Source organism: Coregonus lavaretus, assembly GCF_964263955.1.
Source record: "Coregonus lavaretus genome assembly, chromosome: 30".
NCBI classification, from domain to species: Eukaryota; Metazoa; Chordata; class Actinopteri; order Salmoniformes; family Salmonidae; genus Coregonus; species Coregonus lavaretus.
In genome coordinates, this window is record NC_140017.1 from 31263168 (window position 1) to 31290126 (window position 26959).

A 26959-nucleotide genomic window follows, 5' to 3' on the forward strand; every position below is an offset into this window, starting at 1 on the left:
CAGTTTTAGTAGTAGTAGTAGCAGCAGTTTTAGCAGTAGTAGTAGTAGCAGCAGTTTTAGTAGTAGTAGCAGTAGTAGTAGCAGTTTTAGCATTTTAGCAGCGGTAGTATAGCAGCAGTTTTAGCAGTAGTAGTAGCAGCAGTTTTAGTAGTAGTAGTAGCAGTTTTAGTAGTAGTAGCAGCAGTTTTAGCAGTAGTAGTAGCAGTAGCAGCAGTTTTAGTAGTAGTAGAAGTTTTAGTAGTAGTAGCAGAAGTTTTAGCAGCAGCAGCCAGGACAGCACTTTCATAGAGCCATTGCTGATGACAAGATGAGCTAGAAGAGCAAATCCAATAGAGAGGAGGTGTTTGTGAATGAGTTGGATGCAGTGTGCGTGTGTGTGCATGCGCGCATAGATGTATGCATACAGGTACATGTGTGCTGTGTCTGTCGGTGTGCTTTTCATTTTGTGCCATGTTTATGAATGTGTGATTGTATCTGTATGGAGCCACGTGTGTTTCTGTCTGTATGTGCCTTTGTGTTCATGAAAGCTCATTTAGCGTGTGTTTACACTCCTCCACTCTCTCTGGTCCCTGTGCGGCCCTAAATAAGATGAATGGGAGGGGGAGACGTGTGTGCTGATGACAGGTGGGCTGGGCTCTGGGCTGCACTGAGCTCATGGCGGAGCTGACTAATGAAACCTAAACGGGCCTGGGCCAGGCTCTATACATCCGCCTGACCAGAGACACAGCAGAGCTATGCACGCGTGTACACACACACACACACACACAGACTCGCACACGCACAAATATTTGCGCACACACACACACACATCCGAAAGGACAGAGGTCATTCAGGCACTAATTGAACATTTCAGTGACACTAAATGGTCACTAGAAACGATGAGGTATGATAGACATAAGCTACATTATGTTTTTGGTCCGATTTAGTTGCTTGCTTGGGATGGAATCTTACGAAACTGTTGCGATTCTAGTTTTGAATTTGACGAACAATTCCAAGTGAAGGTAATGTGTTGTTGTTTTCCATGTCGTACAACCTGAGGTTAACTGAAAAGGTGGGGAAATGATTTGGCATTCAAAGTGAAGGTGAAGCAAGTAACATGAAAGTAGCTTTCATGTAAAGTGACTTTTGCCTCAAACAACTCTAGTCTGTTCCTGTCATGATTGAAGTGTTTTGGGGATTCCCTAGAGAGCATTCAGTATTTATGTTGTAAGAATTTCCACTTAGAACCACAAAATATCAGGGGATATAAAAATCTGTGAGATTCTGAGAAATAAGATGATCATATGATGTTGAAAAAAACTGTACGGCACTGAATATACTATTGTATTAGTAGACCTGACTGTTTAACTCTTTCCTGTCCTAGCCTTGACGGGATACCATTTCTGATGCGAGACCGCACCTTGAGGAGGACTACAGATGTGGGGAAGGTGTTTCCATCCAGACAGCTGGATGATGCCTCCTCCTTCAACTGGACAGACTTACACAGCCTCAACGCCGGCCAGTGGTTCCTCAAGGTACCACAATATTACTCACAACCCCGCTAGGGAGGAATGGCTCTGTCACACCCCCGCTAGGGAGGAATGGTTCTGTCACACCCCCGCTAGGGAGGAATGGTACTGTCTGTCACACCCCCGCTAGGGAGGAATGGTACTGTCTGTCACACCCCCCGCTAGGGAGGAATGGTACTGTCTGTCACACCCCCCTCTAGGGAGGAATGGTATACTCTTATGCCATCTTTCTCTCTCTGAAGGTTTCTAATGAAATGTATTCATGCAGTAAATGTGCTGTATCTTTGTAGGACCTCACACCACCCTTTCTTTCACTAGGCCTATATTTCTCCTCCATGCTTTGGGTCCATTTCATTGCCACTCGGCTGATAGGAAATCTCATTAATGAAGTGGAGAAAGTGCCCAATTTTATCAATCAAGATTACTTCCCTGGATTGAGTTCAAATAGAATTGACCTAAACCCTGATCTCATCTCTCATCATAAAGTGGTGTATTATTACGATTGCCATATAAACGTAGAAATACACTAAATTGATCAGATTGACTGTGAGTACCTGTGTGCGTTCTCCTATAGGACGACCCCTTCTGGACGGTCCAGTCCATGGCTCATAGGGAGGTGATGCTGGTGGGGAACCAGAGTGTGTGTAGTCTGGAGCAGCTGCTGAGGCTAGCCACCCCGCATAACCACACAGTGGTGTTCAACCTTCGCAGACCCCCGCACGGACACCCCTGCTACCACAGCTGGATCAACGATACCCTGGAGGTCATACGCCTGTCTGGGATTCCACAGCACCTGGTGAGACAGGCATCACACACTGTTGGGGTATAGAATGAGGAAGACAACACTAGTGTACCCGACTGAGATAGTGGTCCTTTGATGGATTGTAAGTCGCTTTGGATAAAAGCGTCTGCTAAATGGCATATCATATTATTATATTAGATAGTGGACAGAACCTTGTTAGGACTCAGACACTGTCCCCTTGGGTTATCTAGGGAAATCAAGAGGAAGAAAACACTGCTCATAGTGGAGAGAGGGAACTGACTACTGTCAGCTTGAGGCTGACCTGAAGATTGCCTGTGACATCCATCAATGTCACCAATGTAATAATCATTACTCTGTCATCACTGATGTCACTAACTGCACATCTACATCCATGTCCCATAAGTAATCTGAGCTGTGTGTGTGTGCAGGTGATGTGGACCCCAGACTGGGACAGGGGGCAGGTAAGACAGGTGGCTCCAGGGCTTCAGCAGACATCAGTAGAGAAGCTGCCTCCTCAGGTCCTTCACCAGCAGGGAATCAGCAGACTGCTGCTACGTTACAGCCAGGCCAGTCCCTATGACATCCGGTGGGTTAACACACACACACACACATACATACATACACTGTGTGTGCTTCTTCTGTATATGTGTGTCTGAAATATGAATGTGTCTGTCTTCACCCCCCAGAGAGTTCTCCAGGAGCAACGTGAGTGTGACTCTGTACACGGTCAACGAGCCCTGGCTGTTCTCTGTGCTCTGGTGCAGCGGCGTCTCCTCTGTCTCCTCTGAAGCCCCCAACATCCTCAAAAAGGTGCCTTACCCCATCTGGCTCATGGTAAGTCCCTCACAGCACCCCCCTACTACCCACACCATTACCCCCACAGCACCCCCCACAGCACCCACACCATTACCCCCATAGCACTTCCTAGAACCCACACCATTACACCCACAGCACCCACACCATTACCCCCACAGCACCCCCCTAGCAACCACACCATTACCCCTACTACCCACACCATTACCCCCACAGTACCCCCCTACTACCCACAATATTACCCCCACAGTACCCACAACATTACCCCACAGCACCCACACCCACACCATTACCCCCCTCTAGTACCCACACCATTACACCCCTAGCACCCACACTGCCCCAGGCCCTCCTGGCACCCCTCTCTGGGTTAGCAGACTCCCAGCAGGGAACACTATGGGTGGTGCAGACTAGAATATAGAGCCCATCCTGGGTGAGGTTCACATGGAGTTCAAGCTAGCACTGCATCTCTGTTACCCACCCTGTCTGTCTGTTAGCTAGTCAATATGGCCACTACTACACTGGTAGTATGGGATCTAGGTCTATGTGGAACTTCATTAAATTGTCCTTTCACTCCTAGTTACATTATTCTGACTAGAGTATTATTTTGTTATTGTCCATCTCTAACTTGGAGCACCTTTTGAATATCTAGTCCATTATGCATTACACATTACTTACTGTACCACAATATTATATTAATTTCAATGTTACATAATTTTAGGAAGGCATGCTTTGTTCTAGGTTTGTTGCTACCTGACGTTGTTTTAGGAGACAGTGCCACCTGGTGGTCTAATGCTGCCATGTGTTTCAGAGTCCAGATGAATACTGTCTGATCTGGGTCGCCGCTGATCTCATCTCCTTCACTGTAGTAATAGGTATCTTTGTATTCCAAAAGTAAGTACTCCTTTTTTTTAATATATATATATAATTTTTTGGTACTTCTTACCCAATTTTGTGATATCCACTTGGTAGTTAGTCTTGTCCCATCGCTGCAACTTCTGTATGGAAGCGAAGGTCGAGAGCCATGCGTTCTCCGAATCACAACCCCGGCAAGACGCACTGCTTCTTGACGCACTGCTTCTTGACGCACTGCTTCTTGACGCACTGCTTCTTGACACACTGCTTCTTGACACACTGCTTGCTTAACCCGGAAGCCAGCCGCACCAATATGTCGGAGGAAACACCGTACAGCTGGAGACCGAAGCCAGCGTGCATGCGCCCGGCCACCACAAGGAGTCGCTAGAGCGCGATGGGACAAGGACATCCCAGCCGGCCAAACCCTCCCCTAACCCGGATGACGCTGGGCCAATAATGTGCCGCCTCATGGGTCTCCCGGTCAGCTGGGGCTTAGTGTACAATGCATAATAATGATATCTGCCATTTAGCAGACGGTTTTATCCAAAGCAACTTATAGTCATGCGTGCATACATTTATTACGGATGGGGTGGTCCTGGGATTCGAACCACTATCCTGGCTTTGCAAGAGCCATGCTCTACCAACTGAGCTACAGAGGACCAGCAGGCTCCATGTACAGCAGGCTCCTGTCTGTTGTAAAGCACACATTACCGTTATATTGCATTAATTAGGGTTTCCCCAAGGGAAGATTAACCATGATTTTTTTTCAAGGTCATTGTTGATCTTCGACAGTGAATCTACTACAGTGTTTCTACACCCCCGTCCCTCAATTACCTTCAGTGAATGGCAAGAGTCCCTTAGCAGAGGAATACCATCCAGCCAATGTGAATACAATTGTATAGTGGGTATTGACAGGCCATTTTCCAGCAAGTGTGTTAAAACACAGGGAGAGGTGAAACACTAGTTATTTGATAAAGCTAATTTACAATGCCAACGCCTTGGCTTGGAGAATCAGCTGGAGAAGTATCTCTCGTCAACCAAACAATGTTTCACCTTACAGTTTTTGCAGAAAGTATGCTTCCTTGAATCTTCTGAAAGACTATGGGAAGCTGCTAAAAGGAATTTCACCTTCCTTCCTGAGCCATAATGCTGTTGTGGGATGGAGGACAGCAGAGCAAGGTCTCCATCCTTATTGTGTGGGGTTTGCTATGCTTAGCGAAGTGCTGGCCGCTGCTGGCTTCTAAACTGACCTCTTTTAATCTCTCCGCCTTCTTTTCTCCTTTTTCTCTTCCTCCTTTTTCTTCTTCCTCCTCTCCTCTGCCTGATGTGCATGCTCCTCCTCTCTGCTGCATTCTGGCATCTGTCAGCTATCACATTATCAGGTAACTGGGTCAACTCTGACCCACGATGCTTTTCCTTTTTCTCTCTTTCTTCCTCTCTCTCCATTTCCCTTTATTTCTATCTCTGTGTAGCCAATATCTCATTATCATTTAATCCTTTCTTTCTATGGACGTCATCGTTTAAATCTTAGATCTCTCTGTCTATTTCACTGCTACCACTTCTCGTCCTCCCCACTAGAGGGGAGTATAAAGTAAATACAAGCAAGCCTACCACTATTGGCCTTTAAGTGGCAGACAGCAATGCTTTCTCCTACACAGCACAAATGCTTGTGTTGACTTTTATCCCGCTTGAGTTTTACTGTTAACATTATTGACCGAATGACAGAAAGTCTACAAATTAATTCTAGAAATGTATTAGAAGGAAGCGCTCATTTTCATTTATGGTGTTGTTTTGGACAAAAGCTCTGCTGTTTTTTTTAAAAAGTGCATTGATGCATTAGCCAAGACACAATATTGCTAATGTAATCATTTGATTTACATGCCTCTATTCGTTAATTACAATAGACAAATTAATTGCTGAAGTAAATCTTCTTGCCTCAAATGTTACTCCAGTTATGATGCTCAAACACCACTGGGTTTATATATATCATTGGTTAAGTAAAAATACTTTAAAGTACTACTTAAGTAGTGTTTCTTGGGTATCTGTACTTTACTTTACTATTTATATTTCGGACAACTTTCACTTTTACTCCACTACATTCATAAAGAAAATAATGTACTTTTTACTCCATACATTTTCCCTGACACCCAAAAGTACTCGATACATTTTGAATGCTTAGCAGGACAGGAAAATTGTCCAATTCACACACTTATCAAGAGAAAATCACTGGTCATCCCTACTGCATCTGATCTGGTGGACTCACTAAACACAAATGCATCATTTGTTAATTAGTGTTGGTGTGCCCCTGGCTATCCGTACAATTTTAAAAATGCTTTCTGGTTTGCTTAGTATAAGGAATTTGAAATTATTTATACTTTTACTTTTGATACTTAAGTATATTTTAGCAATGACATTTGCTTTTGATACTTAAGTATACTTAAAACCAAATACTTTAAAACTTTTACTCAAGTAGTATTTTACTGGGTGACTTTCACTTTTACTTGAGTCATTTTCTATTAAGGTATCTTTACTTTTAATCAAGTATGACAATTGGGTACTTTTTCCACCACTGTATGTATTGGCCATTGAGAAGCATTGAAGCCACCGGTCAGCCATATTGGCACTCCCTAGTAGGAGCAGTCTTCCATGAGAATGAATGAAATTCTACTGTATTTCAGTTAAATGTGATCAAGGACAAAATTACATGTATTTAAGTATTTTGTTGTAGTGGGGACAAGAAGATTAGTAATCAAAACAAATTAAACATTAAGGAATTTTTTATTTGTATGTTTAGCTCACATAATATATTGTAAAAGTATGTATTAAGGTGTCTGTAATAGAATAAATGGGGCAAAAACGAATGTACATTAATAAAGGCATTTCTATAGCTTCCCCACCATTGTAGAAAATATTTTGGGAGTGCCAGGATGGAGGCACGGTGGCTTCAACACAGCACCCCCCATCAGTCATCTAGTGTATATATAAATCATTGGTCACAACTAGTCAGGAACTGATAAGTATGAGCTTTCAGGGAAGTGGAGATGTCTTTGGCTCAGACTCTGTTCTATTTGTACATGTCCTTGTAGATGCATGTGTGCATACATCATTTGATTAATTTAGTACAGCAACCAACTTCAATATTTGTCTGTTTGCTTGGTGTCGTTTTGAGGTCAGCCAAATAGAAGTAGAAGACTGAGGCAAAATGGTGCCCAGTGCCCACACATGTTGACCTAGCTATCTCCAAGCAAAATGGCTGACACATTTTGACATGCCGTTAGCTCCATATAGGACAGGTCCTTGAGAGCAGAGGCAGCAGTACTGTGGTATGACCAGAGGCTCTATATCAGGCCTCTCCAACCCTGTTCCTGGAGAGCTACCCTCCTGTAGGTTTTCTACCCTGATTCAGCTTATCAACCAGCTAATTATTATAATCCAGTGCGCAACAATAGGGTTGGAGCGAATACCTACAGGATTGTAGCTCTCCGGGAAAAGGGTTGGAGAGCCCTGCTCTATATGATGCCCTGACCTCTGTGTGACCTTTCCTCTCTAGGTGGAGGTTGAGTGGCATGCGCAGCTACAACCCTGAACAGATCATGCTGAGTGCCGCAGTCCGGAGGTCCAGCAGAGACGTCAACATCATGAAGGAGAAACTAATCTTCTCCGGTAAGGAAGGACCCCACAGAGAGGAGAGCTGGACGTCCTGTGTCTACTGGATTGTGTGTTGGTGTTTGTTTCTCTGGCTGTGTCCCAGTACTCTGAAATGGCTTCCTCTCTTCTCCTTATTTATTTATTTATCACTGATCTGATGACATTGGATAGATGAAGTTGATGCCCGGTTGTTTTGGCCAGCCATATTGCTTTCACCTATTAATCAGTGGTCACAGAAAAGGAGACAAGGGAAGGCAGCCATTTTAGGAGTATCTGGGGATGCCAGTGTGTGACCCTATCCCAGCATGCATGTCTCTGAGTGTTTGTGATGTAATTGTCCTCCCCAAGGTCAACCGCAGTAGTGTGTGTGAACTGCACTCCTCTCCACCTCCAATCCTCTTCATCCTGCCATCTCTCCATCCTCCTCCGGCTGCTGTGACCATTCCTTCGACCATTCTATCCCTCCCTTCCCCCCCTCTCCTCCCCAATCGCCCACCAGAGTCCTGCGTCGTGTATAAGGGCTCCTAGACAGCCCACTGTGACCCACCAGCCTCTCCTGGTGGGTGGTGAAAGGTAAGTCTAATGATGATGCTGATGAGGGTCTTCAATGACCATCAGTCAGTCCAAACCACTCTAGAATCACACTAGTAGGTCTTAGAAGAGATACGTGGTGACACACAGAGCGAAGGAAGCTAAGGGATTTCTCTGGTGTTGGTTTGGATATGATGTTGCAGTGATATTGTTTTGGATGTTGTGCGTATTCAATGTGCATTGATGTGGTCTGTGTTGTATCAGTGAAATACCCTGTGAACACCTACTGATGTCCCTTCACCCTTCTTCCTCCCAGAGGTGAGCAATGGTGTGGGCAGTGCTGAGGACCTGTACATGGAGAATGGCTTCGACTACTACAACAACGAAGGCATCTGCCATTGACTCTCTCTCCTAATGTGAATCTACTGAAAGACACCCGACTCTACTAGCATGTGGAAACTGAGTAAATGAAGACTTCCAAGTGACTGTCTTGTGATTGGCTTGTCTGTTCTGATTACTCTTGTTTTACTCAGTGCATCCAGATAGTTTTTGGTTTGTTCCTCCGAACTACTGATTGATTGATTGATTGATTGATTGACAGGCTGCTGTATTGCTGAAGAATCCCAGGCAAGCACCACCCATTGCTTTGTACATTCTGTAAATAGGTTTGTTTTTGCTTGTTATATACAATGTGGGACTAAAAGCACTTTTTATTGATGAACCAATTGATTCGTCAGATCTGTGGCCTCTTCTCCTTACCTCTAGATCAGGGGTGGGTAAACCTCTTGGCTCGAGGTCCACAACGGGATTTCGAAATTCAATGGAGGGCTGCACATTTTTTTATGTTTATTTTTTTCATTTGTTTGTCAAAATCAATTTGCTGGCCAGAAAAATGCCATTTTATTTCAAAATATATTGGTCCATTATATATAGTTTTTTACTCAAACCTCCTGTGGGCTGGGATTGAATGGGCTCATGGGAGCCGGATCTGGCCCACGGGCCGTAGTTTGCCCAGCCCTACTATAGATCCTTTGGAGCCCCCCCCAGTTACCAATGCTTGTTTATTATTAAGAACCTATTTGTTTGTTTCTACACTGTTCTTTTCTTGCTGTCACTTTATAGCACAGCCAATTCTTAGTTATATAGAGGAATTACTACTTGTGCAGCATTGCAACTTTTTCTTGCCTTCTTTGGGCGCTATTGTACTTTTTTGGAACAAAAACAACATGAACAAGCTGTTTACAGAGGTCCTGCCTTCTCCGACTGAGTGAAATATTTACATCATGTAAGATAATGATTTGAATAGATGTTTTGAACAACATTTCCTTCATCCATGCATGTGATATACAATATCAAGTGACTTCATATGAGCTGTGCTGTCTCGGGCAGGGCTTGTGTTCAGGCAGAACTGATGTCTACTGGATGTGGTTTTGTAATGTTTTCGGTTCATTGTGAATGTGTTTTGATTTTTAAAGGATGCGTACAGTGCACTGTGTATTATGGCAGTAGAGATTTCACCCCCTACCCCTAGTGTGCAGTTCTACATGGAGTGTGTACATATTACAAACGATTTATATGCTATGGCTGGCTGAGCATTATATTGGAAATGTGATCCTGATTATGCATAATAATAGCTATAGTGTTGAGAAGTTTATGAAAGTCAGTCATTTAAATATTTTGCCGACCAACTTCTCAATGGCAATTGAACTCATGATGGTGTTTGAAAAGCAAAGTGCATCATATATGGTGATATTAAAGGGTATCTTTTATGTTGTGATGAAGTGGGGTGTGTTATATTAACTGTGAAAATAAAGCTCTAGGCTGTTGAAGGGACGACGCTGAGTATCAGAATAGTTCACACAGGGTCAAGGAATGGATTGACTTGTGTTCATTTACTCCTTTTGGTATTTGTGTGCCTCAGAAGTCAACATTAAAATGCTTCTGATACCAAAGTGATATCCTTTTGTGATTTTTTTGTGCAGAGTATTTTCTAGATAGAAGATAACTGTAACAAACCATTTAGGTTGGTGTTTACTGTGTAGATTTAGCTCATGTCAACCATATTCCTACTGTATGTGAATGCTTGATGTACAGTGCCTTCAAAGTATTCACACCCCCTGACTTTAAAATGGATTAAATTGATTGTCACTGGCCTGCACGCAATACCCCATAATGTCAAAGTGGAATTATGTTCTTAGACATTTTTACAAATGTAATTAAAAATGAAAAGCTGAAATGTCTTGAGTCAATATGATATGGCAAGCCTAAATAAGTTCGAGTAAAAAGTGCTTAACAAGTCACATACGTTGCATAGACTCAATCCAGGTATGCAAAGCTCTTAGACTTACCCAGAAAGACTCATCTTTAATCGCTGCCAAAGGTGATTCTAACAAGTATTGACTCAGGGGTGTGAATACTTAGGTAAATTAGATATTTCTGCATTTCATTTTCAATAAATGTACATACATTTCAAAAAACATTTTCACTTTGTCAGTGGGTGTGTAGTTGGGTGAGGAAAAAAATATTTAATCCATTTTGAATTCCAGCTGTAACACAAAATGTGGAATAAGTCAAGGGGTATGAATACTTTCTGAAGGCACTGTATGTTCTATGCAGTAGCACATACCAGTAACTAACACCATTGTGGATCTCTGTTTATACTGATGTTTTTCCCTCTGAATTGTAAAGTTACGCGGCAAGATGTTACCACATTGCTGAAGAAGCTAGTGAGTGATGATGGTAAATGCAATTTGCAAGATTTTATCAGTCTGTGCTGGGAACATCACAAATATCCTTTAAATTGTTTTCACCTGTACTAGAAAGTCAGTCTTTCATAGAATGCAGACGGCAAGATGCATCTGTATGTTGATATTTTCCCTTACAGCAATGGCAATCTCTGTTGGGTCGTGAACTATGTTTTAATGGATTTGTATGTGTATTAAAGCTGGCTTTAATTTTGTTCGCTGCTCTATAAAATCCCTCATAGAAAAATACAATTTCACTGCAGAACTTCAATGGTATTTTGGGAAATTCCGGATGTATTTTTTAAAGCAGCATTTAGTACAAGCAGATATCTACGGGGGGCATATGAGAGGGGTGATTTGAAGAATAAGCAAAACTTGAGGTACAAAAATATCTTAAGTTACATACTCAAATGGAAAGGTTCAGAAAAATTCCTATAGCATATCGCTATAGAGAACAATGCAATCAGTACAGTATGTAAGGCACGTTCAACAAGGAATGCATTCAAACTGTTTACCTTGTTGAACGAACTTCTAAAAGGCATACAGTATTTCAATCTTTCCACTATCAGTCCTGACTAGACTGGTATTTTGGAATGTACATTCTATACATGAATTGACTAATCGTTGTAAATTATCAACCAACATGTTTGTTCTCTAATTCCAGGGGCTCTAACAGCCTCAACTATTACTGTCCACCCACGGTAACACATTAACAGGCACCATAAGCCTAGTCGCTTCTTTTTATGGCACTTACAATAAGTACTTCTGTATATAGAAGTACTATAAGTGTCAGCCAGTGTACTCTATGATTCAGAATGATGACGCTGGCTAACAAGTTATATAGTTTTCAAAGTGGAATACTTAGCATGTCCCTTATTTTGACAATTACTTAATCAGTTAACCCATACAAAACTGACATCTCACAAAGCTGAGCATAGGCTACTGCTTGAACGTAAAGCTAGTAACAATATGTGCAAAAATATTTGGTCCGAAACTCTAATAGAATACTGCCTTAGTCAATAGAATGACTCCCTAAAGGACTGGTGGTTCTTCATATCAGGTGACTTCAAAGCACAGAGCCTAATAGTACAGTTCTACACGACCACAGCAGCTCTCTGAAAAGGCACAAGCACGTTGTGTCATCAACTGAAAAACAAATACACCTTGTACAGTAAACCCCCTCCACTCACAGTACAAACACTAGAAATAAATAAATAAATAAATAGCTGAAGGTGTCTTGGCTGGTCACAGTTCTCTAGAAATAAAGGTTGTTCCCATGAATTGAACACCATTTTCAACCTACTACAGTTGGTCTAATAAATTGGGATGGCAGTTCAAAAGTGATTGTGTAATTTGAGTTTCTCTGTGAATATATTCCAGTGGCTATTATTACAGCTGAAGAAGATAATATTTTAACCTCATGATACTATTGCACACCTGGTGAAGATGGAGAAGGACAATTAACAGTTAAAAATGCAGACCATCCTTTAATATGGCAAGTATCTGTCTGGTGGCATCCTTGTGTCCCTTGCTACCTCTAGACTAGATCAATTGAAGTTGGTCTTGCGGAGGTGTCTGTTGGGGATCTCTATAGCGCTGACCTGTAGGGGCCAGGAGCCGCCCATGATGCCAGCCTGGATGGCCACCCCGGTCACCACTGCCAAGTCTGGGTCCACCGAGGTGTTGGGCTCCTTCCCAAAGTACTCACTGATCAGCTTCCTGATCCTAGGGATGCGGGTGGAGCCTCCCACCAGAACTATCTCATCCACTTCCTCCTTCCCCAGGTGGCCCTCGGCCAGCACTGTCTCTACAGGCGCCAGAATCTTCTGGAAGAGGTCGGCGTTCAACTCTTCAAACAGCTCACGGGTGATGACTGCTTGGAAGATGACTGGGATTGGGTCCTTGGCGGGCCCCTGTGGTGGTTGCTTGGGGTCCCCTTGGGGCTCCAGGTGCAGGGGTACCCTGAGGTGGGCGCTGGGCTGCAGGGTGAGGTTAAGCTTGGCAGCCTCCACTGCCTGGCGGAGGCGGTGGATGTCCTCTTTGAGGGTGGGGGGAATGCCGTACTGTAGGTGGACCCTCTCCATGGTGTACTGGAGCAGCCTCTGGCTGAAGTCCTGTCCCCCCAGCTTGTTGTTACCTAGGAAACGAGGACACAACAGCAAGGATAATTCTCTGAGCCCAAGAATAATATCTGTTAGTGTTGTATTGAGGTTAATTTCAAGTCATTATCATGTACTGTCTGGTTTGAATTAGTTGTGCCAATTGGAAATGGTCCTCTTTAACTACAATATGGCAAATGTTCCACTTGTACTGTATGCCCAATTTAATTCCAGAAGATAAATGAAAATGACACCAACTAAACCATGCGTATCTACAACATGATAAGGAGTTGAGAGTCGATTAGAGTCTTACCTGCCATGGCTCTGGTGAGGAACATGCCCCCCTGTTTGTTGAGCAGAGAGACGTCCAGCGTTCCTCCTCCCAGGTCTACCACCAGCACGTTGAACACATCCACCTTGTGTAACCCGTACGCCATCGCTGCAGCTGTGGGCTCGTTGATCACACGCAGGATGTCCAGTCCTGAGTGGTGTAAACAGAACAATCAGATGTTAGTTACAGTGGGTAGTGTATATTTGGTCAAAGCCCTTAGGAATCTTAATGTCTTTGGATTAGGTGTCCAATATTCTACTCTGTGTGTATGCATCCATCAGTGCATTCGGAAAGTATTCAGACCCCTTCACTTTTTCCACATTGTTACGTTACAGCCTTATTCTAAAATTGATTAAATTGTTTTTTTCCCTCATCACTCACTCATACAATACCCCATAATGACAAAGCAAATACGGGTTTTGAAATGTTACATAATTTATTAAAAATAAATCAAAACTGAAATATTACATTTACATAAGTATTTCAGACCATTTACTCAGTACTTTGCTGAAGCACCTTTGGCAGCCTAGAGTCTTCTTGGGTATGATGCTACAAGCTTGGCACAACTGTATTTGGGGAGTTTCTATTCTTCTCTGCAGATCCTCTCAAGCTTTGTCAGGTTGGATGGAGAGCGTCGCTGCACAGCTATTTTCAGGTCTCTCCAGAGATGTTAGATCGGGTTAAATTCCAGGCTCTGGCTGGGCCACTCAAGGACATTGAAACTTGTCCCGAAGCCACTCCTGCATTGTCTTGGCTGTGTGCTTAGGGTGTTTGTCCTGTTGGAAGGTGAACCTTCGCCCCAGTCTGAGGTCCTGAGCTCTCAAGAGCAGGTTTTCATCAAGGATCTCTCTGTACTTTGCTCCATTAATCTTTCCCTCGATCCTGACTAGTCTCCCAATCCCTGCCGCTGAAAAACATCCACACAGCATGATGCTGCCACCACCATGCTTCACCGTAGGGATGGTGCCAGGTTTCCTCTAGACGTGACGCTTGGCATTCAGGCCAAAGAGTTCAGTCTTGGTTTCATCAGACCAGAGAATCTTGTTTCTCATGGTCTGAGTCTTTAGGTGCCTTTTGGCAAACTCCAAGCGGGCTGTCATGTGCCTTTTACTGAGGAGCAGCTTCTGTCTGGCCACTCTACCATAAAGGCCTGATTGGTGGAGTGCTGCAGAGATGGTTGTCCTTCTGGAAGGTTCTCCCATCTCCACAGAGGAACTCTGGAGCTTTGGTTGGGCGGCCAGCTCTAGGAAGAGTCTTGGTGGTTCCAAAAATCTTCCATTTAAGAATGATGGAGGCCACTGTGTTCTTGGGGACCTTCAATGCTGCAGAAATCTTTTAGTACCCTTCCCCAGATCTGTGCCCCAACACAATCCTGTGTCTCGGAGCTCTACGGACAATTCCTTCAACCTCATGGCTTGGTTTTTGCTCTGACATGCACTGTCAACTGTGGAACCTTTTATAGACAGGTGTGTGCCTTTCCAAATCATGTCCAATCGAATTTACCACAGGTGGACTCCAATGAAGTTGTAGAAATATCTCACGGATGATCAATGGAAACAGAATGCACCTGAGCTCAATTTCAAGTCTCTGAATACTTATGTAAATAAGATATTTCAGTTTATTTTTTTTATAAATTTGCAAAAATGTATACAAACCTGTTTTCGCTTCATCATTATGGTGTATTGTGTGTAGATTGATGAGGAAAAGTTGTATTTAATCAATTTTAGAATAAGCCTGTAATGTAACAAAATGTGGAAAAAGTCAAGGGTCTGAATACTTTCCGAATGCACACTACCGGTCAAAAGTTTTAGAACACCTATTAATTCAAGGGTTTTTCTTTATTTTTACTATTTTCTACATTGTAGAATAATAGTGAAGACATCAAAACTATGAAATAACACATACGGAATCATGAAGTAACCAAAAAAAAGTGTTAAGTCAAAATGTTATATTTTAGATTCTTCAAATAGCCACCCTTTGCCTTAATGACAGCTTTGCACACTCTTGGCATTCTCTCAACCAGCTTCACCTGGAATGCTTTTACAACAGTTTTGAAGGAGTTCCCACATATGCTGAGCACTTGTTGGCTGCTTTTCCTTCACTCTGCGGTCCGACTCATCCCAAACCATCTTAATTGGGTTGAGGTCGGGGGATTGTGGAGGCCAGGTCATCTGATGCAGCACTCCATCACTCTCCTTCTTGGTAAAATAGCCCTTACACAGCCTGGAGGTGTGTTGGGTCATTGTCCTGTTGAAAAACAAATGATAGTCCCACTATGCCCAAACCAGATGGGATGGCGTATCGCTGCAGAATGCTGTGGTAGCCATGCTGGTTAAGTGTGCCTTGAATTCTAAATAAAACACAGACAGTGTCACCAGCAAAGCACCCACACACCATAACACCTCCTCCTCCATGCATTACGGTGGGAACTACACAAGCGGAGATCATCCGTTCACCCACACCGCGTGTCTCACAAAGACACGGCGGTTGGAACCAAAAATCTCAAATTTGGACTCCAGACCAAATGACACATTTCCACCGGTCTAATGTCCACTGCTCGTGTTTCTTGGCCCAAGCAAGTCTCTTCTTATTATTGGTGTCCTTTAGTAGTGGTTTCTTTGCAGCAATTCAACCATGAAGGCCTGATTCACACAGTCTCCTCTGAACAGTTGATGTTGAGTTGTGTCTGTTACTTGAACTCTGTGAAGCATTTATTTGGGCTGCAATCTGAGGCTGGTAACGCTAATGAACTTATCCTCTGCAACAGAGGTAATTCTGGGTCTTCCATTCCTGTGGCGGTCCTCATGAGACAGTTTCATCATTGCGCTTGAAGAAACGTTCAAAGTTTTTGAAATGTTCCATATTGACTGACATTCATGTCTTAAAAGTAATGATGGACTGTCGTTTCTCTTTGTTTATTTGAGCTGTTCTTGCCATAATATGGACTTGGTCTTTTATCAAATAGGGCCATCTTCTGTATACCCCCCTACCTTGTCACAACACAACTGATTGGCTGAAACGCATTAATAAGGAAAGAAATTCCACAAATTAACTTTTAAGAAGGCATACCTGTTAATTGAAATGCATTCCAGGTGACTACCTCATGAAGCTGGTTGAGAGAATGCCAAGAGTGTGCAAAGCTGTCATTAAGGCAAAGGGTTGCTATTTGAAGAATATCATATAAAATAGATTTGTATTTGTTTCAACACTGTTACTAGATGATTCCATGTGTGTTATTTCATAGTTTTGATGTCTTCATTATTATTCTACAATGTAGAAAATAGTAAAAATAAAGAAAAACCCTTGAATGAGTAGGTGTTGTAAAACTTTGGACCGGTACTGTATGTATGTAAGTTATGGGTTTAGAACAAACACCTCATTATATCAGGGATTAACATTGAAGTCTGTAAGGAAGTTGTACATCAGAAAATGTAAATTAGCTATTTACAAGCAGAAGTGTCATATTGCCTGCCTTTCACCTACATATAGGAGAGGAATCAGAAAGATAAGTAATCGAATGCTTTGTATTTAGGTTGTTATCAGTAAAAAAAAACATCAGAGCAAGCTCAGCTCACCATAAATTATCTGTCCTTCACTTACACAATGTGGATGAACCAGAAAGACCAGTTTAAGTCTAGGAATTCTTTGCAGCTTGGTTCTTTTAAAAATAAATCAATAAAAACACCTCAGAGCAGGCTCAACTTGCATGACTGATCAGTTTACTTGCCCCAGGCAACAGGGCAACCCTTAATGTCAATCCCTGTATGATAGACTGTTTCTAAATGAGACTATACTAAAAAGCTATACAGTAAGTATTTCCTGTAGCTTTGTTTACACATCAAATCAGATATTGTATGACTTGATACAGTATTGCCAGGTAGAGACTGACCGGCCAGGTTGGCAGCCCTGATGGTGTAGTTCCTCTGTCTCTCATCAAACTCTGCAGGGACAGAGATAACAGCCCTCTGAATGGGGACACCCAGGTGACGCTCCGCCATCTTCCTCAACTTCAGTAGCAGCCGAGAACCAATGAACTCGGGAGTAACAGTGAACGTCTGGTTGGTGGTGACCAAGAACTCTGCACTGCCATTGTTGTTTATCACCTGAAAGAAAGGTATATTGTTACAAATGAAAGTCAGCAGTCATTGATATAGCATATTTATACACCTGTAATCACACATAGCTTATGCAGCCAAATACTGATGCTGTATTAAATCCTTTCCACTGTGGTGTATTGACTGTCAAAGTAACTACAGGAGTATGTACTGTACCGTACCTTGAATGGATAGCGAGCACTTTCCTGCTGAAGGAGCTCTTGTTCGAATATCTTCCCAATAAACCGCTTGGCATCATAGATTGTGTTTTCAGGATTGCTGTCGGCCAGATCCTGACCCTCGTGACCGGCGAGGACTTCGGTAGGGGTGAACGACACCGCACTAGGGATGGTCTTCCGCCCCTCCTCATCCCCTATCACCTCCACATCTCCGGTACCCGGGTGGAATACTCCCACGGAGCAGAAAGTGGTTCCCAGATCTAGACCGATAACTTTGGGTTTCGGTAGAGGCAGATACTGCTGGCCCAGATAGCCAGCCAGAAATAGAGCCAGAATGACCGATCCTGCGACACAGAAGATGGATGTTTACTACGTAGCTAACTCGCATTTAGCTAGCTAACTAACTAACAACTTGTACCGATAGCCTACTTATTTACATATTAATTCAGCGTTGACAGCTATGACACTTTGTTTACCTTTCCAGCTAACGTTAATTGACTACTGTAATTTAGGTAGCAACTAGCCAGCTACCGCCGGTAACTTGTCAGCCCACTTGCTAGTTACAGTTAGCAAGTTAAACAGCTGGTTAGTTACACAACAACAAGCACACGTTACGGTTAAATCTTACTTACCGATCATAGACATTTCCCCAGCCATTGTCAAGTATTGATCACCAACGAACTCAGACGTAGTAAAACAAAATCTAGGCTAATCGACTCATCAGTTTCGGAATGGATGATTGTTGTCACTAGTTACCACAGCCACTAAGTCATAAACCCCGCCTATTTCTACAATTTTGAACGTAACCCTTAAATACACTGCTAACCATATCCTTAAATTAAGACCAAAAAGCTAATTTTTAGGATACCCAATTTAGACTTTGTGACTGTGGTAACTAGTGGAAACCCCCTCTTGACCGGTTCTGCGTTCAGAATAATGTGGATGATCCACAGAACGACACGTCACCATTATGTGGTCTGAAGCTTCTGGGTAACGTAGTCCAATCCATGCGTTATCGCTTATATATACACGGGATGAGAAAGCAAAGAAACAACCTTTCCCATGAACACTAGTCGTATATGACGTTTCAAATGTGTGCGTGTTTAGCGTCGTAACATTTTGAGGCTTGCAACATTTAGCAATATTGTACAACTGCAACACCTTGCTCTCTGTGCACATTTTGCTTGAAATTATATTATACATTCAATGCAGTACAAATTAACGGATTAGTTAGACAGATGACTCTTGATGCATAAGAACTTTATTAATGTGTAACATATTGCACTTATTGAGTTCTACAAGTATGTACATTTCACAGGAGGTTGGTGGCACCTTAATTGGGGTGGACTGGCTGGTAGTAAGGGCTGGAGCAGAAACTGTAGAATGGGATCAAATACATCAAACATATGGTTTCCATGTGTTTGATGCCATTCCATTCACTCAGTTCCAGCCATTATTATTAGCCGTTCTCCCCTCAGCAGCCTCCACTGGTACATTCTGTTAAACCAAGATTGTTCAAAGATATATGATTACTATCCTTGTTGGGACAAAAACAATGAATTTCCATTCAAAATCCTATTTCCCCTAACCTCTAACCTAACCTTAACCCCAAACTCCTAACTCCTAAACCAAATCCCCTACGCCTAAAATAGCCTTCTGGTCCCCACAAGGATAGTAAAACTAAATACACCCACCATAGTTTCCAGCACAATACACATTACCATAGTTTCCAGCACAATACACAGAAAATCATAAATAATTTGTCAGGGGTGTCAAACTCATTCCATGGAGGGCCTAGTGTCTGCAGGTTTTAGTTTTTTTCCTTTCAATTAAGCCATAAACAATCAGGTGTGGGGAGTTCCTTACTAATTAGTGACCTTAATTCATCAATCAAGTACAAGGGAGGAGCGAGAACCCGCAGCTACTCAGCCCTCCGTGGAATGAGTTTGACACCTGTGCTTTATGTGAATGAATAGGTTAGAGAAAAAGGTGCATAAATGAAGGCCTGTAAGGAGGAACAAATTCATCGATTTTAAGAAAAATAGCCTACATTTAACATTTAATTAATGAAATCCCATCTTGTTAAACCAAATACAGACAAGACAAACATGGTGAGCCATCGTAATTTACATGTCAAAACGTAATAGTTAACTAACTCTTTGTACCGGTAACCGTATGTTAATTAGGATAGTGCAGCCTATCAGTGTGTGACTGGTTGGCTCTCTGTGTCCTCTTTGATGTTTTCAGAGCACTCTGATAGAATAAAGCAACCTGAATCTCTGGGACAGTCGCTCTTCTCCTCCTTCAGGCTGTGTGATGAAGAGGGCTCCTCACTCTCCCTCACATCATCGCCTGCGAACACAAGAACAAAGCAGTCTGGTTGGTTGGATCCTCAGACACAGACAGACACCTGCGGGTTGCCAGGTTGGCTGCCCCGATCCAAGTCAATTTAAATTAATTAGGGTTGCCATTCTCACACCATCCAAATGGAATTAAGCTTGATTTAATGACTAGATTCATCCCTGGGTTAGCCAACAGCCAGTCACGATATCTGGTTTAGCCAGGGTGGCAGTGCCATCTGTTTGGTCCGAAATTAGCCCAAACACACATTTATGACCTTAATTTAGACCAACATAAATGGTGTTATGTGGGGACACAAACATTAATAACCTTTGTGCTAATTGAACGCATCCAGTTTTGTAAGCAGCTGACAGAAACTGGCTAGTAATGTTCATTTCTTAATCCGGGTTGGAGAACAATCTTTCTGTTTCATTTGATGTTTCAGAGCCTTGCAGTGTTTTATAGAGGAAGACATTTTGCCTCTTTAAGCAGTTTCTCTCTGACTGGTGCCAACTCAGCATGATGGGCACTTCTTAAATAATAGCAGCGATAAGCATCTGCTTATTATAACATACAAATATCAAGATGTTCCTTTACAAGCATTTCGTTACACCCGCAATAACATCTGCTAAACATGTGTATGTGACAAATACAATTTGATTTGATTTGAGCATAGTGCTGCGCAGCACAAAATGTATTTGGTACAATTGGCCATTCCCTTTTCCCCAGTAGAAATACAGTAGGGCTAGGCTACAGTAGAAATAGTTTTTTCTACTCACTCTCTGTATATCTGCAGTTGACAGCAGCCAGCAGCCTGCCTCTGTGTTCTGGATTCATCACGTTCAGCTCTATAAGGTGTTTCTCCTGCAGGTGCCTCAGGTCCTCTACTGTCTGGTAGCCATTCAGAAGCAGTGCAGATGCATACTCCTGGAATAAACAAGATATAGTTCCATTGTCAATGTCATCTCATCTACCTTTCATAATCTTATACTAATTTGTTCACCTTTGAGTGGTTTAGGTTATGTTTATGCATTTTATTTTTAAATGGTTGGGTAATTGAGACAACACTGTTCTCAATACTGTGTGTATGTTAGTGTTGTGGGACACTTTACATTGTTTTCCCAGTGTAGGTTTCATGTCATGGATTGATTGGTTACTGTAAAGAGGAAATAAAAAAATGTGGCCGTATTTGGCAGTCATTTTAACAGGGTCAGAGCATGACTATGGCTAGAAGGTATCCAGCTTTTGTCAAAATTAAGTCAAAATACGTTTTTTTTTTTGCATTTTAGCTAACCCTAACCCTTTTCCTAACCTTAACCTAATTCTTCTAACCTTCTACGTTAATTCTCCTAACCTGCTACGAAAAGTGAAAACGGAAGTTAATTTGACAAAAGCTGGATCCCTTCTAGCCATGACCTCCGAGCACTCACCTCTAGATGAAGACGCTCCAGTAGTTCCAGTAGTGTCTTTGGTCGTGGTCTCTTGCTCATCCTCTGAGGCCTGATCTTTGGCGCCTCCTCCTCTCTCTCTTTCTCCATGACCACGTCAACGTAGATGAACTTGAAGTTGCCCACTTTGTTGTTCAGCATCCCCGTCCAGATGCCCATGGGAGGTTTACTGATGATGCTGATAATGTCTCCAACCTGGGAAGAGACATCAAGAGATTAGACTCATACATTTAGATTCATGAAACAGCTTTTACAAACAGCTTTCATGGCATTTCACATTACCCCAATCTAGAAGCATTATCTTCTGTCTACCTTGAGTTTGATGGAGTCAGTATCATATGGGCTGGGAACAAAGTCTGTGTGGACGCGTGCTCTACCACAGAAGTGTCCGTTGTAGGAGCCGTCCTCTTCTAGTCTCAGACTGTCTCTGGTACTGGAGCCATCTGAGACACTGGCCACACCACCTGAGCCAACAGGGGACAAGACATCACAGTATGATTACACTGCACAGATTTACCCCTGGACAAAGAAGAGTGTTTGCGTGTATCCTTGTGTCGGAGGGAAGGTTACAAGCCTATGATAATACTGTAATATAAATGGTAATAATATGGTAATTCAATGGTAAAATTAAACTCATGAAAACACATCACATTAGCTTATTCTTCATTTACAAACATGTATCTTCATATACAGAATTGTATGAGGAGAGACATGACTTTCTGTTGACATCCCTGTGGAGAGGACTTACTGGAGGAACTCTGTCCGCTGTAGAGGCTCTCCAGAGAGTTGCTGGTCTTTTCAGGACCTTTCTCTAAAGGATGACCTCTCTCTTTTTCCTCTTCTAGGTCCCTGTCAGTGTCCTCACCCTGCATGGGAAAATACAAGATGGACAAGCCGCTATGTGAGTCAGCCAAATCATCTTAGGGTTGATTCCTTGCTATATAAATAACTGTGCCATTTATATAAGGAAGGAAGTGTCATTAAGTTAACAATTCAACATGGCCACTTCCAAATACTGACTAGGTTGTTGGATACTATTTTGTCACTTAGACCTAATTTCAACACAAATTGAGTCTTGCTTGGACAGACTTACACTACATGACCAAAAGTATGTGGACACCTTCTCGTCGAACATCTCATTCCAGAATCATGGGCATTAATATGGAGCTGGTCCCCCCCTTTGCTGCTATAACAGCTTCCACTCTTCTGGGAAGGCTTTCCACTAGATGTTGGAACATTAATGCGTGGACTTACAGTGAGGGAAAAAAGTATTTGATCCCCTGCTGATTTTGTACGTTTGCCCACTGACAAAGACATGAGCAGTCTATAATTTTAATGGTAGGTTTATTTGAACAGTGAGAGACAGAATAACAACAAAAAATAATGTCAAAAATGTTATAAATTGATTTGCATTTTAATGAGGGAAATAAGTATTTGACCCCTCTGCAAAACATGACTTAGTACTTGGTGGCAAAACCCTTGTTGGCAATCACAGAGGTCAGACTTTTCTTGTAGTTGGCCACCAGGTTTGCACACATCTCAGGAGGGATTTTGTTCCACTCCACTTTGCAGATCTTCTCCAAGTCATTAAGGTTTTGAGGCTGACGTTTGGCAACTCGAACCGTCAGCTCCCTCCACAGATTTTCTATGGGATTAAGGTCTGGAGACTGGCTAGGCCACTCCAGGACCTTAATGTGCTTCTTCTTGAGCCACTCCTTTGTTGCCTTGGCCGTGTGTTTTGGGTCATTGTCATGCTGGAATACCCATCCACGACCCATTTTCAATGCCCTGGCTGAGGGAAGGAGGTTCTCACCCAAGATTTGACGGTACATGTTGTCCTGTCCCCTTAGTAGAAAAACACCCCCAAAGCATAATGTTTCCACCTCCATGTTTGACGGTGGGGATGGTGTTCTTGGGGTCATAGGCAGCATTCCTCCTCCTCCAAACACGGCGAGTTGAGTTGATGCCAAAGAGCTCGATTTTGGTCTCATCTGACCACAACACTTTCACCCAGTTCTCCTCTGAATCATTCAGATGTTCATTGGCAAACTTCAGACAGCCCTGTATATGTGCTTTCTTGAGCAGGGGGACCTTGTGGGCGCTGCAGAATTTCAGTCCTTCACGGCGTAGTGTGTTACCAATTGTTTTCTTAGTGACTATGGTCCCAGCTGCCTTGAGATCATTGACAAGATCCTCCCGTGTAGTTCTGGGCTGATTCCTCACCGTTCTCATGATCATTGCAACTCCAAGAGGTGAGATCTTGCATGGAGCCCAAGGCCGAGGGAGATTGACAGTTCTTTTGTGTTTCTTCCATTTGTGAATAATCGCACCAACTGTTGTCACCTTCTCACCAAGCTGCTTGGCGATGGTCTTGTAGCCCATTCCAGCCTTGTGTAGGTCTACAATCTTGTCCCTGACATCCTTGGAGAGCTCTTTGGTCTTGGCCATGGTGGAGAGTTTGGAATCTGATTGATTGATTCCTTCTGTGGACAGGTGTCTTTTATACAGGTAACAAATTGAGAGTAGGAGCACTCCCTTTAAGAGTGTGCTCCTAATCTCAGCTCGTTACCTGTATAAAAGACACCTGGGAGCCAGAAATCTTTCTGATTGAGAGGGGGTCAAATACTTATTTCCCTCATTAAAATGCAAATCAATTTATAAAATTTTTGACATGCGTTTTTCTGGATTTTGTTGTTGTTATTCTGTCTCTCACTGTTCAAATAAACCTACCATTAAAATTATAGACTGATAATTTATTTGTCAGTGGGCAAACGTACAAAATCAGCAGGGGATGAAATACTTTTTTCCCTCACTGTACTTCCATTCAGCCACAAGAGCATTAGTGAGGTCGGGCACTGATGTTGGGCGATTAGGCCTGGCTCAGAGTCGGCGTTCCAATTCATCCCAAAGGTGTTCGATGGGGTTGAGGTCAGGGCTCTGTACAGGCCAGTCAAGTTCTTCCACACCAATCTCGACAAATGATTTCTGTATTGACCTTGCTTTGTGCACGGGGGCATTGTCATGCTGAAACAGGAAAGGGCCTTCCCCAAACTGTTGCCACAAAGTTGGAAGCACAGAATCGTCTAGAATGTAGCGTTAAGATTTCCCTTCACTGGAACTAAGGGGCCTAGCCCGAACCATGAAAAACATCCCCAGACCATTATTCCTCCTCCACCAAACTTTACAGTTGGCACTATGCATTGGGGCAGGTAGCGTTGTCCTGGCATCCGTCAAACCCAGATTCGTCCATCGGACTGCCAGATGGTGAAGCGTGATTCATCACTCCAGAGAAGACGTTTCCACTGCTCCAGAGTCCAATGGTGGCGAGCTTTACACCACTCCAGCCGACGATTGGCATTGCGCATGGTGGCCTTAGGCTTGTGTGCAGCTGCTCGGCTATGGAAACACATTTCATGAAGCTTCCAACAAACAGTTATTGTGCTGACGTTGCTTCCAGAGGCAGTTTGGAACTCGGTAGTGAGTGTTGCAACTGAGGACAGACGATTTTTACGAACTACGCGCTTCAGCACTTGGCGGTCCCATTCTGTGAGCTTGTGTGGCCTACCACTTCGTAGCTGAGCCGTTGTTGCTCCTAGATCTTTCCACTTCACAATAACAGCACTTACAGTTGACCGGGGCAGCTCTAGCAGGGCATAAATGTGAGTAACTGACTTGTTGGAAAGGTGGCATCCTATGTCGTTGCCACGTTGAAAGTCACTGAGCTCTTCAGTAAGGCCATTCTACTGCAAATGTTTGTCTATGGAGATTGCATGGCTGTGCGCTCGATTTTATACACCTGTCAGCAACGGGTGGGGTTGAAATAGCCGAATCCACTAATTTGAAGGGGTGTCCACATACTTTTGTATGTAGCTCAGTTGGTAGAGCATGCTGTTTGCAACGCCAGGGTTGTGGGTTCAATTCCCACGGGGGACCAGTATGAAAATGTATGCACTCACTAACTGTAAGTCGCTCTGGATAAGAGTGTCTGCTAAATGATATATATATATATAGTGTATTTTACAAGAGTATTCTTATGACATAGGTAGATGTCACAATGTTGCATTTGAGGATGTGGGTCATAGCCAGTCAGAGAGGAAAGATACAATCTTTTAAGAGCCTCTAGATGTTTTAATAGACTACGCAAAATACTTAGTATTGTGTAGGATGAGGAAGAGGCAGTCTTTAGTGTGACTCACAGCTTCCGCAGAGAAGGTTTTGGAGTGCTTCTTGCCCATCTTCCTGCGCATGGTCAGAGAGATGGCCTTCATCTTCTTCCCCAGGCTGCCTTGTTTGGTCTGATCAGAACCCTCACATCCAGACTCCTCTGCCACTGATGTTACATTTTCCTCTAGTCTGGCTGGTGATGGTTGTCTGATGCCGTCAAATCGTCCAAAACTGGTGGAGCGCTGCATGGAGAGATCACAGATGACAGATTGAATATGTGTTTACCACAGTGGCAGCAGGAGTCAGGACCCAATCTGGAACATTATGCAATACATGTTGCACACCAATCCCACCTAATCACTATGGGTTTTTGATTATTTATTTTCCTTTTATGTTTCATATTATGCTAATGAGGGACCAATTCAGTGGTAATGAATTATGTTCTCCTACTCCCTTGATTTACAGTAATACTGTGCCATTGTCTTGCGCAATGTGTGTTGAGCCTAGAAGTCTGGCACGTGAGGCTACTTGAACTCAATCTCATTTGCACTATGCGTGTATCTCTATCATGATGTGCTTGTGAGGTACAGTTAATAGATTATTCAAATTTTTCATAAACCTAAAAGTATTTATAATCTGTCCAAATGCCAGTATCTCCACATCAGAACACCAAAATAATTATATAAATGAATAATCCCAGTAAATCCCTATTAAATACCAGGACCACACACTCTGCAGCAATCTAGTGAACCTTTTGAGTAATTTGACGGACCCTCCCCCTCCTCTCAACTTTGACCATATATCTGCTGCACTTCCACACAGATGACCAATATCTTCTTTCAACTGCTCATCAGTCAAATACATTGCTTCTTCTTTTAGTTAGAATCACATTTTAGTGCTAACTATTGTAGGTAGTTAGCACTAAACAGTTAGTTATCAATTCAATGTATTTAAACGTGCTACTTAGAAATAATTTGTTTCCACCTACCTTTGGTTTACTGAGCTTTGGTTTGTCTGAAACATTTGAGGCTGCCCTCTGTAGCATTTTGTGTTGATGTTGGTTGGTTTTAGAGTTCAGTCTAATGAAATCTTAAAGAAGCCTATCTGTACTCTGACCAACTCTGATGGTAGTAACTGCACTAAACTAACCCAGAAAGAATGCTTGGCTTCCTCAAGATGACAGGATGTGACACATGAGGCAATCAACATTCTTTACCACGGTATCGGTTTCAGAAGGGGAAAAAACACATTCTGCTAGATGAGCACTTTGTGGTCTCCCTCTGAAAACATTTTCATTTCTAGGAACACTGTGATGAAGGTCATATAATTTTGGAACCTAGTTACCATTTGTGGTTGGGCTACATTTGTCGCATAACTCACACCTGGCATAGGCTATACAGTGCCTTCAGAAAGTATTCATACTCCTTGACTTATTCCACATGTTG

General features: G+C 42.8%; 3 protein-coding genes across 3 annotated transcripts in view; 1 reads left to right on the forward strand and 2 right to left on the reverse strand.

Moving 5' to 3' along the window:
* Window positions 1-10067, forward strand: part of LOC311105657 (glycerophosphodiester phosphodiesterase domain-containing protein 5-like) — a 70335-nt gene extending 60268 nt beyond the window's left edge. The window contains exons 10-17 of the mRNA XM_084147872.1: window positions 1364-1514; window positions 2083-2304; window positions 2700-2857; window positions 2958-3105; window positions 3893-3975; window positions 7487-7599; window positions 7933-8157; window positions 8432-10067. Of these exons, the coding sequence (XP_084003998.1) occupies window positions 1364-1514; window positions 2083-2304; window positions 2700-2857; window positions 2958-3105; window positions 3893-3975; window positions 7487-7599; window positions 7933-7946 (889 nt within the window). The 3' untranslated portion in view covers window positions 7947-8157; window positions 8432-10067. The remainder of the gene's footprint in view (window positions 1-1363; window positions 1515-2082; window positions 2305-2699; window positions 2858-2957; window positions 3106-3892; window positions 3976-7486; window positions 7600-7932; window positions 8158-8431) is intronic.
* Window positions 10068-10615: 548 nt separating this feature from the next.
* LOC311105658 (heat shock 70 kDa protein 13-like) lies at window positions 10616-18506 on the reverse strand. The gene is made up of 5 exons (XM_084147873.1): window positions 18195-18506; window positions 17566-17906; window positions 17179-17392; window positions 13272-13439; window positions 10616-12996 (listed from the first exon to the last, which is right to left on the reverse strand). Exons 1-5 carry the CDS (start codon window positions 18217-18219, stop codon window positions 12407-12409), a joined length of 1338 nt encoding a protein of 445 aa, XP_084003999.1. The 5' UTR covers window positions 18220-18506; the 3' UTR covers window positions 10616-12406.
* A 295-nt stretch (window positions 18507-18801) lies between these two features.
* On the reverse strand, window positions 18802-26655 carry LOC311105434 (SAM domain-containing protein SAMSN-1-like). Its single transcript, XM_084147584.1, has 7 exons — window positions 26503-26655; window positions 25547-25756; window positions 22099-22216; window positions 21663-21814; window positions 21333-21545; window positions 20682-20829; window positions 18802-19914 (listed from the first exon to the last, which is right to left on the reverse strand). Exons 1-7 carry the CDS (start codon window positions 26557-26559, stop codon window positions 19763-19765), a joined length of 1050 nt encoding a protein of 349 aa, XP_084003710.1. The 5' UTR covers window positions 26560-26655; the 3' UTR covers window positions 18802-19762.
* Window positions 26656-26959: the final 304 nt, after the last annotated feature.